Below are 15,377 nucleotides of genomic sequence, written 5' to 3'. Positions count from 1 at the left end.
ATGACTACTGCAGGTAAGTACCCATGACTACTGCAGGTAAGTACCCATGACTACTGCAGGTAAGTACCCATGACTACTGCAGGTAAGTACCCATGACTACTGCAGGTAAATACCCATGACTACTGCAGGTAAATACCCATGACTACTGCAGGTAAATACCCATGAGTACTGCAGGTAAATACCCATGACTACTGCAGGTAAATACCCATGACTACTGCAGGTAAATACCCATGACTACTGCAGGTAAATATCCATGTCTACTGCAGGTAAATACCCATGACTACTGCAGGTAAGTACCCATGACTACTGCAGGTAAATACCCATGACTACTGCAGGTAAGTACCCATGACTACTGCAGGTAAGTACCCATGACTACTGCGGAGTAATCTGTCCTGGGAATGAACGCCGACTGTAACCTTCCCCACTGAGGACAAAAGCCAGATGTTGGTGGGTGTTCAGGTATTTATCTAGAGGGAAAGGGGCTTCAGCCTTCTGGGCCTGTGCACACAGGGGCTTTGATATTACATCTCATTCTGTGTAATATACACCCCTACTTTCATTCACATGAAGATAATCTCCTCAAACATAAACGGTCAAGAAAAAAACAGAGAAACCTCAGTAAATAAGTTATAGAGAAATAACTAGAACTTGTATATCTATATACGTATACACATATCTATATATATACATACATATCTATACATATCTATATATATCTATCTATCTATCTATATATATATATATATATATATATATATATATATATATACATACACACACACACACACACACACACACACACGTATATACTAGGAGAGGTGGCTGGCGTTGCCCGGGGAAAATGTTCTCACCAAAACAACCAAATCTAGGATAATGTATGAGATTATACATGTGATAAACGAATGTGGAATAAACGAATGTTATTAACGAAAATTATCAAATGTCTTACTGTTCAATCCATTCAGCTTCTTATCCAGTCTGTGTATTAGCCGCTCAGTGCTCAACGCCTCCAGGTAAACCAGGTTGCGTATCTTACTACTTAGCGCTAGGATAGAAAGCTTTTTTGCACTACCAGTTGTGGAGGCAACTACATACAACTGGCTGTGTGAGAAACACGGAGCAGAAAGATTTACTCCAACCATTTTAAAAGTCTGTGTTGGTTTATGGTACACATCAACGATCAAATGTCCCCCACCACCACCTGCAATTTCACAGTGTAAGAAGCCTAATCTACCTTTCTTTTTGTTCTACAATGAGTATTTCTGGAGTTTTAAGTGAACATACAAACATACACTCTCGCTTTATATATATATAACAAAACATTCAAGCATAATCCCCAGGGGCACATCAGACATCGTCTACTAATGCTGCCACAGAGCAGCCAAGTGTCTTTCTCATTGCTCTTCAGAAGTAATAAATGTGACTGTCTGACGTGTCGTTCTTGGCACTAACCTCTCCCTGACCCACAAAATCCATCGTCACAGATAAAACCAACCTGTAGAATCAAGTCCTCGGAGCTGACTGTGGATGCGGTGGATGTTGAGCCGGGCAGCGATTTCCTTGCCCTTCTCAATGCCAGCGTTTGAGCGTAGCGAGCCCGATGACTGAGGCTGCATTTTGGTGGCGGATGCATATTTGTCCAACATGACGGAGGGTCGGCCATGTTCCGTGCTGTTGGCAGTCTCCTCTACAATACCCCTGAGCAAAAAGACATTGAAATGTGTGTTCGAATTTCAGACTGACTTGTAAAATGGTGTTCTTAGAGCAAAATCATCCAAATGACCAAAACTCTTTACATGGGAAGAGATGTTTATATGGATGTGTGTGTGTGTGTAACATGCACAGATAACTAGACTCGCTGGCCCTTGGCTAACAGGTTGGACCCTTTAGTTGACTGGTTAACATAGCAATCCATTGTGCGGGAGACTCGAGTTTGCGTCACGGCTATGGCAGTTCCCAGCAGCCCCACTGAATTCACTACATTGGTGTCAGAAGTGGGATGGCGAGGTCGTGAGGCCACCGGAGGCGCGTGCACCCAGAGGCGTGAGGGAGCTGATATGCTGAAGTGCAGGGACACGCTTCCTAAAGGAGGGTGGTACTGTAACGACCACGGATAAGTAGACTTGCTAGCACTTGGCTAACGAGTTGGACCCTTTAGTCGAGCGGTTAGCGATGTATATATATATGAATGCGCGTGCACACACACATAAACCTTGTCACAAGTTTTCCAATACACCCATTTTTCCAGTTTTTATTGACATGTAAGCTGTTCCAAGTACAGCGAACAACCTGAAATGGTTCAAAGGTAAGCGATAAACTGCCAGAGGTTTAAAAAAAAAAGTTTTGGTAGCCAAAAACTTAAAAATAGTATCAATTTCAGAGTTATAAAAGAAAGTCCTTTTTTCAGGGAACAAGTAATGTGTTCATAACTTGCAGCTGTTCTGCAGCGGTGGAAGTAAATTAAGCTTTGAAAATTCATGCAAACACTTCCTCCCAGTGTCCCGACATCTGGTGATTACTTCCAAACCCTCTGTCTGTATAAAATACTTCTGGTGATTACTTCCACACTCTCTGTCTGAATAAAATACTTCTGGTGATTACTTCCAGACCCTCGGTCTGTATAAAATACTTCTGGTGATTACTTCCAAACCCTGTGTCTGTATAAAATACTTCTGGTGATTACCTCCAGACCCTCTGTCTGTATAAAATACTTCTGGTGATTACTTCCAAACCCTCTGTCTGTATAAAATACTTCTGGTGATTACTTCCAGACCCTCGGTCTGTATAAAATACTTCTGGTGATTACTTCCAGACCCTCGGTCTGTATAAAATACTTCTGGTGATTACTTCCAGACCCTCTGTCTGTATAAAATACTTCTGGTGATTACTTCCAAACCCTCTGTCTGTATAATAGACTTCTGGTGATTACTTCCAGACTCTCTGTCTGTATAAAATACTTCTGGTGATTACTTCCAAACCCTCTGTATGAAATACTTCTGGTGATTACTTCCAAACCCTGTCTGAATAAAATACTTCTGATGATTACTTCCAAACCCTGTCTGAATAAAATACTTCTGATGATTACTTCCAAACCCTCTGTCTGTATAAAAGTGGTGTTGGAACAGTCTGTTACTACATCCTCTGAAGTATTATTTGGACAGTATGGCATGGCAGGAAGTTGTATATTTGAACAGTTTTGCACGTCAGAAAGTTGTATATTTGGACAGTGTTGCACGGGAGGAAGTTGTATATTTGGACAGTATGGCACAGCAGGAAGTTGTATATCTGGAGAGTACTGCATGGCAGGAAGTTTTATATCTGGACAGTACTGCATGGCAGGAAGTTGTATATTGCTATCATAATGGTGAGAAAAGGGCAATTAACAAAGGGATTAATTTATAAATTAGAAATGATAATGTATAGAATCAGAAAATGGACAGAGCATGATGACTATTAAAAGTGTGGGTCATTCCTTTAGAGAAGTTGCAAAGACAGCCGAGGTATCAGTCAGGCTCTACGGTGTGAGTACTGCACCCGCATCTGCCCCTGTTCCTACTGCACTTTCATTCTGGAAGTAAATCTTGTCACTCCCGCGGGGACGTGACTAAATCAAATCAAATCAATTTTATTTGTATAGCCCAATATCACAAATGACAAATTTGCCTCAGTGGGCTTAACAGCAACACAACATCCTGTCCTTAGACCCTCTCATTGGATGAGGAAAAACTCCCTAAAAACCCCTTTAACAGGGAGAAAAAATAGGAAGAAACTTCAGGGAGAGCACCAGAGGAGGGATCTCTCTCCCAAGACGGACAGCGTGCAATGGATGTTGTGTTCACGCAATTTAGATAATACAACATTGAAAGAGGAAAACAGAATTATAATGGACATAAAATTTACGAAGAACATGATGCACAGGATGCCAAGGATGACTATGCTTTTTTATTTCGTATTTTCTTTTTATAGTGCATGTCTTTAATTATATTACTCTTTCTAATTACTATTTCAAATGTACTCTTTTTATTATATTTTATATATGATTGTCCCTATTTGTTTTTATTTTAATTATATTTTATATGGTTGTTCCTTTTCTGGTTTATTTGTTTGGTAACACTTCAGTATGGGGAACATAGTCACCATTAATTAGGTGCTTATCAGCATGCAAATTAGCAACATATTGGCCCTTAATTGGTCATTATAACATACTCATTAATGCCTTATTCTGCATGGCCTTATAATACAACCAGTAAGCCATTAACTATGAGTTTTCCCTCTATAACCTCAGAAGTATTGCTTATTAGCAGTACCATCTCAATATGCTTTGCTTAGCATGGCCTTTATAAGGTGGTAGTACCACAAGAAGACTTATTCTCCCTTACTAACACTTAATGAATATGGTCTGTTCTTACATAACAACACACAAAACTACAAGTGTTCATAGTGTTAAATTACTCTAAATTAAGTTTTTGTTACTTAGAATATGTTCCCCATACTAAACTGACATCTTGATCATTACTAATTCACTAGTAATTAAGTTTTTTTACTTAGACTATGTTCCCCATACTAAAGTGTTACCATTTGTTTAAAGCACACTGAATGGCTGTGTACGAGATGTGCTATATAAATATACTATACGTATAAATGCACTTGCTTGTTTGCTAAAGTACGGAGCCCCTTACGGGACACTGGAAAAAAAAAGATGTACTTTTGCATAGCTATTTTCAGTTCCAAGCTCGCCTCTCACAACTAGTCCAGCCCCCCAGACGCTGCACTGCTTCTACATAGTCCCTCCAATCAACTCTGGCTCACTACCTGTAGTGTAGTGTCGGCACTAAGCCAGATTAGTTTTCTAGTTTCCAAGACAGCCACTGATGCAAATGCCATATGGTTTCAGCTTATTGTAGGAGTGCAGATGCCAGATGAAGTCCGGCTCACATCAAAAACATTATCCCCCCCCACATTCGACCTACCGTCCCAAAAGGTCTACTGAGGATGTCATTGCCACTGCCCTGCACTTTGCTCTGATCCACCTTGAACTTAACAACACATACATCCGGATGCTGTTTATAGATTACAGCTCTGCCTTCAACACCATCATCCCCGCCAAACTAACCACCAAACTCCTCTCCCTTGGCCTCAACCCCTCCCTCTGTAACTGGATCCTGGACTTCCTGACCAACAGACCTCAGTCTGTTAGGTTAGGTGACCACACCTCCTCCACCCTGACCCTCAGCACAGGTGCCCCTCAAGGCTGTGTTCTGAGCCCCCTCCTTTTCTCCCTCTTTACCCACGACTGCCTGCCAACTCACCCCTCAAATGTTATAGTCAAGTTTGCAGATGACACCACAGTCATTGGCCGTATCACCAACAATGACGAGATGGCCTACAGGGACGAGATTGAGCACCTCACATCATGGTGTACTACCAACAATCTTGTCCTCAATGTGCAGAAGACGAAGGAGCTGATTGTGGACTTCAGGAGGTCTAGAAGCTGCAGCCACTCCCCCATACACATCAATGGGGTGGAAGTGGAGCATGTTTCCAGCTTTAAATTCATTGGAGTCCACATCAGCGAGGAACTTTCCTGGACATTAAACACCTAGGCCCTTGTGAAAAAGGCCCAACAACGCCTGCATTTCCTGAGGAGGCTGAGGAGCGCCCGTCTACCCCCCAAAATTCTCACCAACTTCTACCACTGCACCATAGAGAGCATCCTGACCAGCTGCATCCGTGTGGTATGGCAACTGCACCTCAGTAGAACAGAAAGCTCTGCAGCGGGTCGTCAAGGCGGCCCAGCATATCACCGGTACCCAGCTCCCAGCCATAAAAGACATTTATCACAAATGCTGCCTTCGAAGGGGTCTGAGCATCAGCAGAGATCCCACCCACCCCAACCATGGACTGTTCTCCCCCCTGCCGTGCTCTGGGAGGCGCTACAGGAGCCTCAGAGCCCGCACTGCCAGGCTCAAAAACAGCTTCTTTCCACAAGCTGTTGCCCATCTGAACCTGGCTACCCACTGAATATCTGTAGATATTTTAAAATATTTTGTACTCCAGCTCTTTTTTAACTTATTTTTAGCTTTTGGTCTTCTTGTGTGTATATCTTATACTGTGTTTGCTGTGTTTGTCTGTGTCTGTCTTGCACTGTTTGGTGAAGCCACAGCCCTCATTTCATTTTTAACATTGGCCTGCACATTGTTTTTAATGACAATAAGTGGAATTGAATTGAATTGAAGTCTGGCCCTCTTGAGAAGTAACTCCTTCGTCTGAGACGTCCTGCAGGCCTTAATGGACCCCCCCCCCCGGATCCAGCTCCTTTAACAATGAGTGCACATCCTCTTTCCTCACTCACAGTCCGTGTTCTCTACATACATTCACCAGTACCCGTGAAGCTTAGCTGCCCAGAGTACTGCAGCCGGTTGCTCATGAAGGACAAGGACCGCCGGGTCAGAGTACGCTTTCCGACGAGTATGTCCCCTTACGCTGAGTTTTCTCTTTCTTGCCTTTCACTCATGTGAAACCCGAGCCTACTGCCAAGCACTCGTTTAATATCTCTGTATTTCAGACCAAGCTCAAAATACAAATCCATGAACCGCTCTACTGTTGTGGTTTCCATGTTGGCGAACCGACCCGGAAGGACACTGACTACATGAAAGGCTTTGCAAGATCTCGTAAGAGTACATCCTTTTTTTTTCCTTCCATGTGGCTCCGTACTAAAGAGATGTGTGCGAACTAGAAAAATAATGTACGAGCACAGTGTGCGAGGAAAGATTACAACCTACCCTAACCCCCCCCCAGTAATCGTTCAAACACTATAAGCCCACGTTCCACAAGCCGCAATGTGCAGATCACAGTGACGTTTTCTGTGATGAGGTAACTGAGAGACAGCTGAACAAGGCCGAGCGATGGTGTCACTTCCTCACTCAGTCAGTCGGGGACACACGTTTATAAAGTGTCCCATAGACATCGCTAAAAATTAACCCAATTAATGTCTATTCTGAGCGAAAAAGAGACAAGGAGAAATCTGGTGGGGGAGATTCGCAAGGTTTAACTAACGTGTCTGTTAAAATGCAGTGTCAATATTTATTATTCAAATAAAAAACTTGTTCAATATTTCAAAAAGTTGTTTTAGTGCTTCAATGTTTAAAAAAAAATTATCGAGTGTTTTAAAAAAGCTGTTTCAACATTTCAGTGTTTTAAAAAGCAATGTCCATGTTGTTCTAAATATTTTAAGGCCCATGCCAAGTGTCTAGATACTAAGGTCTAGATACTAGTAGACCTTAGTATCTAGATTCTAGACACTAGTACAGTGCATCCGGAAAGTATTGACACCCCTTCACTTTCCCCACATTTTGTTATGTTACAGCCTTATGCCAAAATGGATTAAATTCCTTTTTTTCTGATCAATCTACGCACAATACTCCATAATGACAAAGCAAAAAAAGGTTTTGTAGAAATTTTTGCAAATTTATTAAAAATAAAAAACTGAAATATTGCATGTACATAAGTATTCACACCCTTTACTATGACACTCAAAATTGAGCTCAGGTTCATCCTGTTTCCACTGATCATCCTTGACATGTTTCTACATCTTGATTGGAGTCCACGTGTAGTAAATTCAATGGATTGGACATGATTTGGAAAGGCACACTCCTGTCTATATAAGGTCCCACTGTTGATAGTGGATGTCAGAGCAGAAACCAAGCCATGAAGTCAAAGGAATTGTCTGTGGACCTCCGAGACAGGATTGTATTGAGGCACAGATCTGGGGAAGGGTACAAAAAAATTTCTACAGCTTTGAAGGTCCCAAAGAGCACAGTGGTCTCCATCATTCGTAAATGGAAGAAGTTTGGATCCACCAGGACTCTTCCTAGAGCTGGCCACCCAGCCAAACTGAGCAATCGGGGGAGAAGGGCCTTGGTCAGGGAGGTGACCAAGATCCCGATGGTCACTCTGACAGAGCTCTAACGTTCCTCTGTGGAGATGGGAGAACCTTCCAGAAGGACAACCATCTCTGCAGCACTCCACCAATCAGGCCTTTATGGTAGAGTGGCCAGACGGAAGCCTCTGCTCAGTAAAAAGCACATGACAGCCCGCTTGGAGTTTGCCAGAAAGCACCTAAAGGACTCTCAGACCATGAGAAACAAGATTATCTGGTCTGATGAAACCAAGATTGATGCTCCCCATCTAACCTTACAGAGCTGGAGAGGATCTGCAGAGAAGAATGGGAGAAATACCCCAAATATAGGTGTGCCAAGCTTGTAGCTTCATACCCAAGAAGACTTGAGGCTGTAATCGCTTCCAAGGGGGCCTCAACCAAGTACTGAGTAAAGGGTGTGAATACTTATGTACATGCAATATTTCAGTTTTGTATTTTTAATAAATTTGCAAACATTTCTACAAAGCCTTTTTCACTTTGTCATTATGGGGTATTGTGTGTAGATTGATGAGAAAAAAAAGGAATTTAACCAATTTTGGAATAAGGCTGTAACATAACAAAATGTGGGGAAAGAGAAGGGGTGTGAATACTTTCCGGATGCACTGCATCCACACACTAGTGTCTAGATATTAGACAACAGTGTGTAGATAATAGTGTCTAGAGACATGAGTGTGTAGATACTGAGGTCTAGACACGAGTATCTAGAGACACTAATATCTAGACACTAGTGTCTAGAATCTAGATACCAGGGTCTAGATACTCTAGTGTGTAGATACTAGTTTCTAGACCAGGGGTGAGCAATCTTATCCAGTATCCAGCAAGGGCCGGTGTGCATGAAGGTTTTTGATCCAACCAAGCAGTTACACACCTGATCCCACTAATCAACCAGTAGAGTCTGTGCTGAGGAACTTCATTAGGAGACACAGGTGTGTAATTGCTTGGTTGGAACAAAAACCTGTACCCACACCAGCCCTTTCTGGATAAGCTTGCCCATCCCTGTCTAGAATCTAGATAATAGTGTCTAGATACTAGCGTGTTGATACTAGTATCTTGATACCAGTGTCTAGATACTAAGGTCTAGCTACTAGTGTCTAGATACTAGGGTCTAAATACTAGTGTGCAAATGCTAGTGTCTAGATACTGGTGTCGAGATACTAGAGTCTAGATACTAGGGCCTAGATACTAGTGTCTAGATACCAGTGTGCAGATACTAGTATCTAGATACTAGGTTTTCCACTTTCATAGTCCTCTGCTGGTTTTCACATCATAATATGCATACAAGGAGAAAGAGGGTGCACACACATACCTGCCCACGCCCACGCCCGCCCACACACACACACACACACACACACACACACAAAGGTTACACTGACCACACTATAGTGGGAGCTGGTAACATAGAGGGGTTGAGAAGCACTACCTGTTCATTCGGAACTGGGTGGCAATCCTGTCAAAGCACAGCGCCACGAGAGACATGTGGGTGACACACTTGGTTGAGCAGGAAGGTGAGCCCTCCTCCACAGACGCTTGAAGGAGGCAGAGGTTCACCTGGAAGGAACGAGAACAAAACTAAGCTGCTGTCAGTGCCAAAACACACCAGACTAGTTGTGACTAGTTGACAGTGACTTTACTTAAGAGAGGGGCAGGTTTTCCATGTATCCTTAACAAAAGCAGGTAATGTTAATTAATGGCATAAGAAATGAACAGTCAGCTGATGGCGGTGTGGCAAGATAGCAGGTACATGTGTCATTAGCGGAAATGAGAAGTTTCAAGTGAGAGGTGTTTGCTTCAGAGTGCTCAAATGAAGGTGAGACAGTGAGCTTGTTCAACATAATGTACACAACAGAGCCTCCCTAGATATAAATAATATCCTACCACTGAAAAAGTTAGTGGCTAGAAATATAAATCTTACAAAACTTTACGTGGCAAAATATTTGTAGCATATTGCCCAAAAAAAGGTTAATATTTCACTGATGTGATGTCACATTCCATCTTTAAAAGGATGATTTTCAATAGAACCATTAACGTACACAATTAACCTACACCAAGTGTTATCATGTGTTGTTTCTTCTACATAACATAATATGAGCAACATCGCTGCTTCTGACAGGGCACATCCCATGTATGTCCTTACAAGAGGCCCCATGTGGAGGACAACCACTGGCTCCACCTTAGACACACGAGCAGTCTTACCTTGGGGATGGAAACGTTGGCTTGCAGCCCCTTGATTTTCACGTTATCTGGTTTGATGGACAAGTCTGTCTGGGCATGAGGAATGTTGAGGGAGCCAGGCGGTGCACCCTCTGTCTTGGACAGCTTTGGCTCGTGCTTTACTGCTTGGCTCTAGGTTTGTCAACACAGAAACAGCACAGCAGTAACTCAGCAGCAATGTTGGCTTCAATTCACTTTCAATTTAGTCAAAACACGAGATTGACTTCTTCTTTTTTTTTGGATCCCCCTCCCTTTTTTTTCCCTTCTCAATTATACTTGGCCAATTACCCCACTCTCCTGAGCCATCCCGGTCGCTGCTCCACCCCCTCTGCCAATCCGGGGAGGACTGCAGACTACCACGTCTCCTCCCATACATGTGGAGTCACCAGCCACTTCTTTTCACCTGACAGTGAGGAGTTTCACCAGGGGGACGTAGCATGTGGGAGGATCATGCCATTCCCCCCAGTCCCCCCCCCCCGAACAGGCGCCCCAACCAACCAGAGGAGGTGCTAGTGCAGCGACCAGGACACATACCCACATCCGGCTTCCCACCTGCAGACACGGCCAATTGTGTCTGTAGGGATGCCCAACCAAGCTGGATATATCACAGGGATTCAAACCGGTGATCCCTGTTGGCAGGCAACGGAACAGACTGCTACACTATCCAGATGCCCCCGCCCATTCAAATTTTGATCAACAGGCAAAAAAACCTATCCATATGGATTCATACATTGGCATGTTAACAACTGTTAGCTCGTGTCTTTCAAAATATGGCAGCTACTCAGCCATATGAAAAATAGCCAGAGCTGGACCAGAGTTGGATCCAGAACATGAACATGAACTTGATAAGCCTCCTACTGGAGGACTGCAGGATGTTAGTGAACAGGAGATTGGCATAATTTACGACAGTTACAGTCTATGTATCTATTACCTGGCTGGCAAGTCCAACAAACTGTCATGCTGTTTGTAGCTATTCAGGAACACTCTTTTCCGGAATCAGGAACACTTTGTCATTTCACTTCATGCACTTGCGTACACGAAATGAAACGAAACATCCGTTTCCCCCAGCCCACAGCAGTACAACACAAAGACAAACACACATCCAAAAACCACAAGAACACACATATCCAAACCAACACATGTATCAAAACTAAACAACAAATCACTGTCCAAGAGAATGAACACCAGCCAGGATGACTGTCAGAACCGCTGGTCTGCATGGGCTAACTAGCTTAGCCCACCCCGCTCTCCCAGCCGATTCAGCGCCCGCTCTCCCAGCCAGACACCCTCAACACACCTCCCCACAGTCCTCACGACGACACCAAAAACACAGTCAATGCTAGGTGAGGCCACTGCCAGACCGCCCTCGGTGTTATTGAAACTGCCGGTCTGCATGGGCTAGCAGTTAGCTTAGCCTGCCCTGCTCTCCCAGCCGATTCAGCACCAGCTCTCCAAGCCATCAAATGAAGACAAAACTTAGACGCAGACATCGACAAAGACACTGCATGGACGGTACTGGGTGAGGCCGCTGCAAACGCGAATTCACGCAGTCATCTTCCCACACCAGATGCGGTCATTGTAGCTATTGTAGCTAACACCAGCTCCTACCATAATGTGAGCGAGTGAATACCTGGCAATTTTGCTCATCAAAATGTCAAGACAGGGTCCAACAGGGTCCTACATTCACAAAACCAGGAACCAGTCATCCTGTATGGGCATTAACTTTATTTCCTATTATTTCCACTGGAACAAGTGAAACGTTGCTCAAATAGAGTCAAAGTGAGGGATTTCTCAACGAAGCAAACTGTCATATGGACCTGGTCAGAACAGATTAATGAAAAGTAGTGACAACGATCAACAAAAGAAGTGCTGGCTTGTATCATGTCAAGTCAGGATGGGCTGTAACAGATTCTAGCTGTAGCATCAAACAGTGTTACAGCATCAGCATCTATCTGTCTCCATAGCATAACTACATCTAAACTTTCAGCCAGTTGAAATCCAACTGAACTTTTTTACATAACCAACGAACTCATAAGCCCCCGTTTTTAAAGGTAACAATTCAGCAGGCATTTTGCTTATAAGGCCAGGACGAAAGATGTACATTACTAATATATCCATGAACCCAGTGTATTTTTCTTGACCCAAATTGCCATTAAACAGCACCAATTGCAGAAAAGGGGACTTTTCACTATACCCATCTTTTAACATATCACAGAAAAAAGCAATGTGGCCTTGAAGGTTCATTGTCCACAACAAAGGCTTTGGGGGTTTGGATAGTGAAAGGATTTGAACAGATCTAGGTAAAACAGACCTGGGTGTGCCTGTTCTAGGAAGGTGGAACATTGCCTCTCTGTGGGAGAGAGAAAAGAAAAACAGCTAGCATTGGTGGATGTGAAATCTATTTTAAATGACTATATCCTGGCTTAATTTTATGCAGTGTGCCACATTTGGGGCTGGCTTTATCCTACTCAGGAGTCATCCATGGCAGATGTGAGGATACCAACAAGTCCTCAGTTAAGAACAAAAGTGCTTAAGCTTGCAGAGGTAAATAGGATAGCCACCTTAATGCCAACAACAAATTCATTCATTCATTCATTCATTCATCTCATCATCAGCCGCTTCTCTGGGGTCAGGTCACGGTAGCAGCAAGCTAAGTAGGGCACTCCAGACGTCCCTCTCCCCAGCAACGCCCTCCAGCTCCTCCTGGGGGATCCCAAGGCGTTCCCAGGCCAGATTGGACATGTAGTCCCTTCAGCGAGTTCTGGGTCTACCCCGGGGTCTCCTCCCAGTTGGCCGTACCCAGTAAACCTCCAAAGGAAGGCGCCCAGGAGTCATCCTTATCAGATGCCCAACCCACCTCAACTGGCTTCTTTCGATGCGAAGGAGCAGCAGCTCTACTCCGAACTCCCTCCAGATGTCCGAGCTCCTCACCCTAACTCTACAGCTGAGCCCAGACACTCTACGGAGGAAACTCATTTCAGCCGCTTGTATGATCTCACCCTTCGGTCACTATCCAAAGCTCATGACCATAGGTGAGGGTTGGAATGAAGAATGACTCGACAATTGAGAGCTTTGCCTTCCGGCTCAGCTCCCTCTTCACCACAACAGTGCAGTACACGTCCGCATTACTGTTGATGCTGCACCAATCCGCCTGTCAATCTCCTGCTTCATCCTACCCTCACTCGTGAACAAGACCCGGAGATACTTGAACTCTTTCACTTGAGGCAACAACTCATCCCCAACCCAGAAGGAGCAATGCACCATTTTCTGGTAGAGAACCGGAACAACAGATTATGGGAAAGAAAACATACTTAGGTTTGTGCATATGTGCCCTGCAGCAGTTAATAGTATCCAACCTTGATTATGGTGGGTGGGTTGCTGCAGAGCTTTCCAACTATTAATGTCACATTTGTACCGCCAGACTTCATTGCAAAATTATGGAGAATCCAGAAAGGGGGGACACGTCTGACTGTTCTAAACCTGAGTAGTGTATTATCACTAGACCTCTTTAAAACTAAAAAAAACTGTCAATATCAAAAAGTATGTTCAGGTAGCACTCCTTGGGGTGAAGTGGGGTGGAGGAGTGGGGGCTGAGGGAGGTAGGGGGGATGATGTGGAAAAATGGTTGGTAAGGATTAATTTTAAAATAAATGTTTATTTCTTTTACATAAGTTTTATTTTTTATCTTTTCCTTTCTGTGATCAGGCCATCCTTACTAGGAGGAACTGCACAAAAGGGGCAAATGTTGAAGAAGTGACAAAGACACCAGCCAGAACACTCAAGATTTACAGGGTTCCTTGACTGACATGGGAGAAATGGTCCAGAGATCAACAATCCCTTCAGCACTTCACAGATTCTTCCTCTTTCAGAAAGTGGTTAGAAAGAAGCTACTTCTAAGAAAGACAAAGATTAAGTCATACCTGGAGTTTGCTAGAGGTCATGTGACAAATTCTAGACGTTGTGGAAAACTGTGAGGTCCGAGCTCTGATGACAGCAAAATTGAGCTCTTTGGCCTGAAAGCAAAGCATTATGTTTGGTGCAAACAAAACAAAGCCAAACATAACACCATCCATGTAGTACCATCAAGCATGGAATGGCAGCATTACGGTATGGGGTTTCTTTTCAGCCAGAGGGACTGGAAAGTTTTTGTCATGAAGAACAACATGGATGGAGCCAAAACAGCCATACCCTTAGGCAGAACCCAATTCAGTCAGTAAGCGGTCTGCATTTAAGGATTATTCTGTGGAGATTCATTTTCCAACAGAACAATGAACCAAAACACAGATGAAAACTACTAGGGAATAGCTTAAGAAGGTTCATATCCTTAAAGAGCCCAGCTAACGCCATGACTTAATGAAAATCCATGGTACAGCCTGAAAAATTCTCAACAAATTGGAAGTCCCAAGTCCAAATGGGAGACACTGCCAAAGGTGGTTGAGAATGGCAGAGCTACGATCCTGTGGGACTTCAAGTTCCAGACTGACAAGCAGCAGAAGACGTCAATAGCAATGTAGCAATCCCAAGCTATGGCAACATCAGGAAGAAAGAGCATGAGAAGCTAGAGAAATACCAAGGGCTGAGGGAAGAACTAGATAAGATGTGGAAGGTGACATCCACAGTAGTCCCAGTGGTAATAGGACCACTAGCGGCTGTGACCCCCAAACTGGGACAGTGGCTCAAGCAGGTTCCAGGAACAACATCTGAGGTCTATTTTCAGAAGAGTGGAGTCCCAGGAACAGCTAAGATACTGTACAGAACCCTCAAACTCCCAGGCCTCGGGTAGAGGACCCGAGCTTGAGGAAGACACACACACCACCCGGAAAAGGGGGAGAGGGAGATTTCATAAAAAATCTCTCCTTAGTTTTACATTATATTTTGCCTTTTGCCCCTTTGCCAATTATTGGGGATTTTTTTTTAATTATTATTATTATTTTACAATTTTGTATGCTTTCTTGAATGTTTTTGCAGTGCCTTGTATACACCTATGTTTATGTTGCTATTTTCTATATACTGTTCTGGATTCTAGCTTGTTCCTTCTTATCTCCTTCCCTTCTTCAGGATGACTGTGTGCACTCCTGTGACTGCCATCTTGTGGTGATTGTTCTCCCTGCTGACCAGCAGGTGACAATGATTTAGCTTGATTACTACCCCTACAACTAATACCAACTTTACCCACTCACATTTGCCTGAGGAAGCTCTGTTGATAGAAACTTGGCTGAATAAATTA

The 15,377-nt window shown here is 43.6% G+C and overlaps 1 protein-coding gene across 1 annotated transcript in view; it reads right to left on the bottom strand.

Annotated features, from left to right (window-relative positions):
• kiaa1109 (KIAA1109 ortholog) overlaps positions 1–15,377 on the bottom strand; it is a 244,713-nt gene that overhangs the window by 143,343 nt on the left and 85,993 nt on the right. Inside the window, exons 33-35 of the mRNA XM_056296251.1 lie at positions 10,133–10,282; positions 9,360–9,487; positions 1,496–1,698 (exon numbers count right to left, since the gene is read on the bottom strand). Of these exons, the coding sequence (XP_056152226.1) occupies positions 1,496–1,698; positions 9,360–9,487; positions 10,133–10,282 (481 nt within the window). The remainder of the gene's footprint in view (positions 1–1,495; positions 1,699–9,359; positions 9,488–10,132; positions 10,283–15,377) is intronic.

This window comes from Lampris incognitus, chromosome 16, assembly GCF_029633865.1.
Source record: "Lampris incognitus isolate fLamInc1 chromosome 16, fLamInc1.hap2, whole genome shotgun sequence".
Taxonomy (NCBI): domain Eukaryota; kingdom Metazoa; phylum Chordata; class Actinopteri; order Lampriformes; family Lampridae; genus Lampris; species Lampris incognitus.
This window is presented reverse-complemented; position numbering and strand designations above follow the sequence as displayed.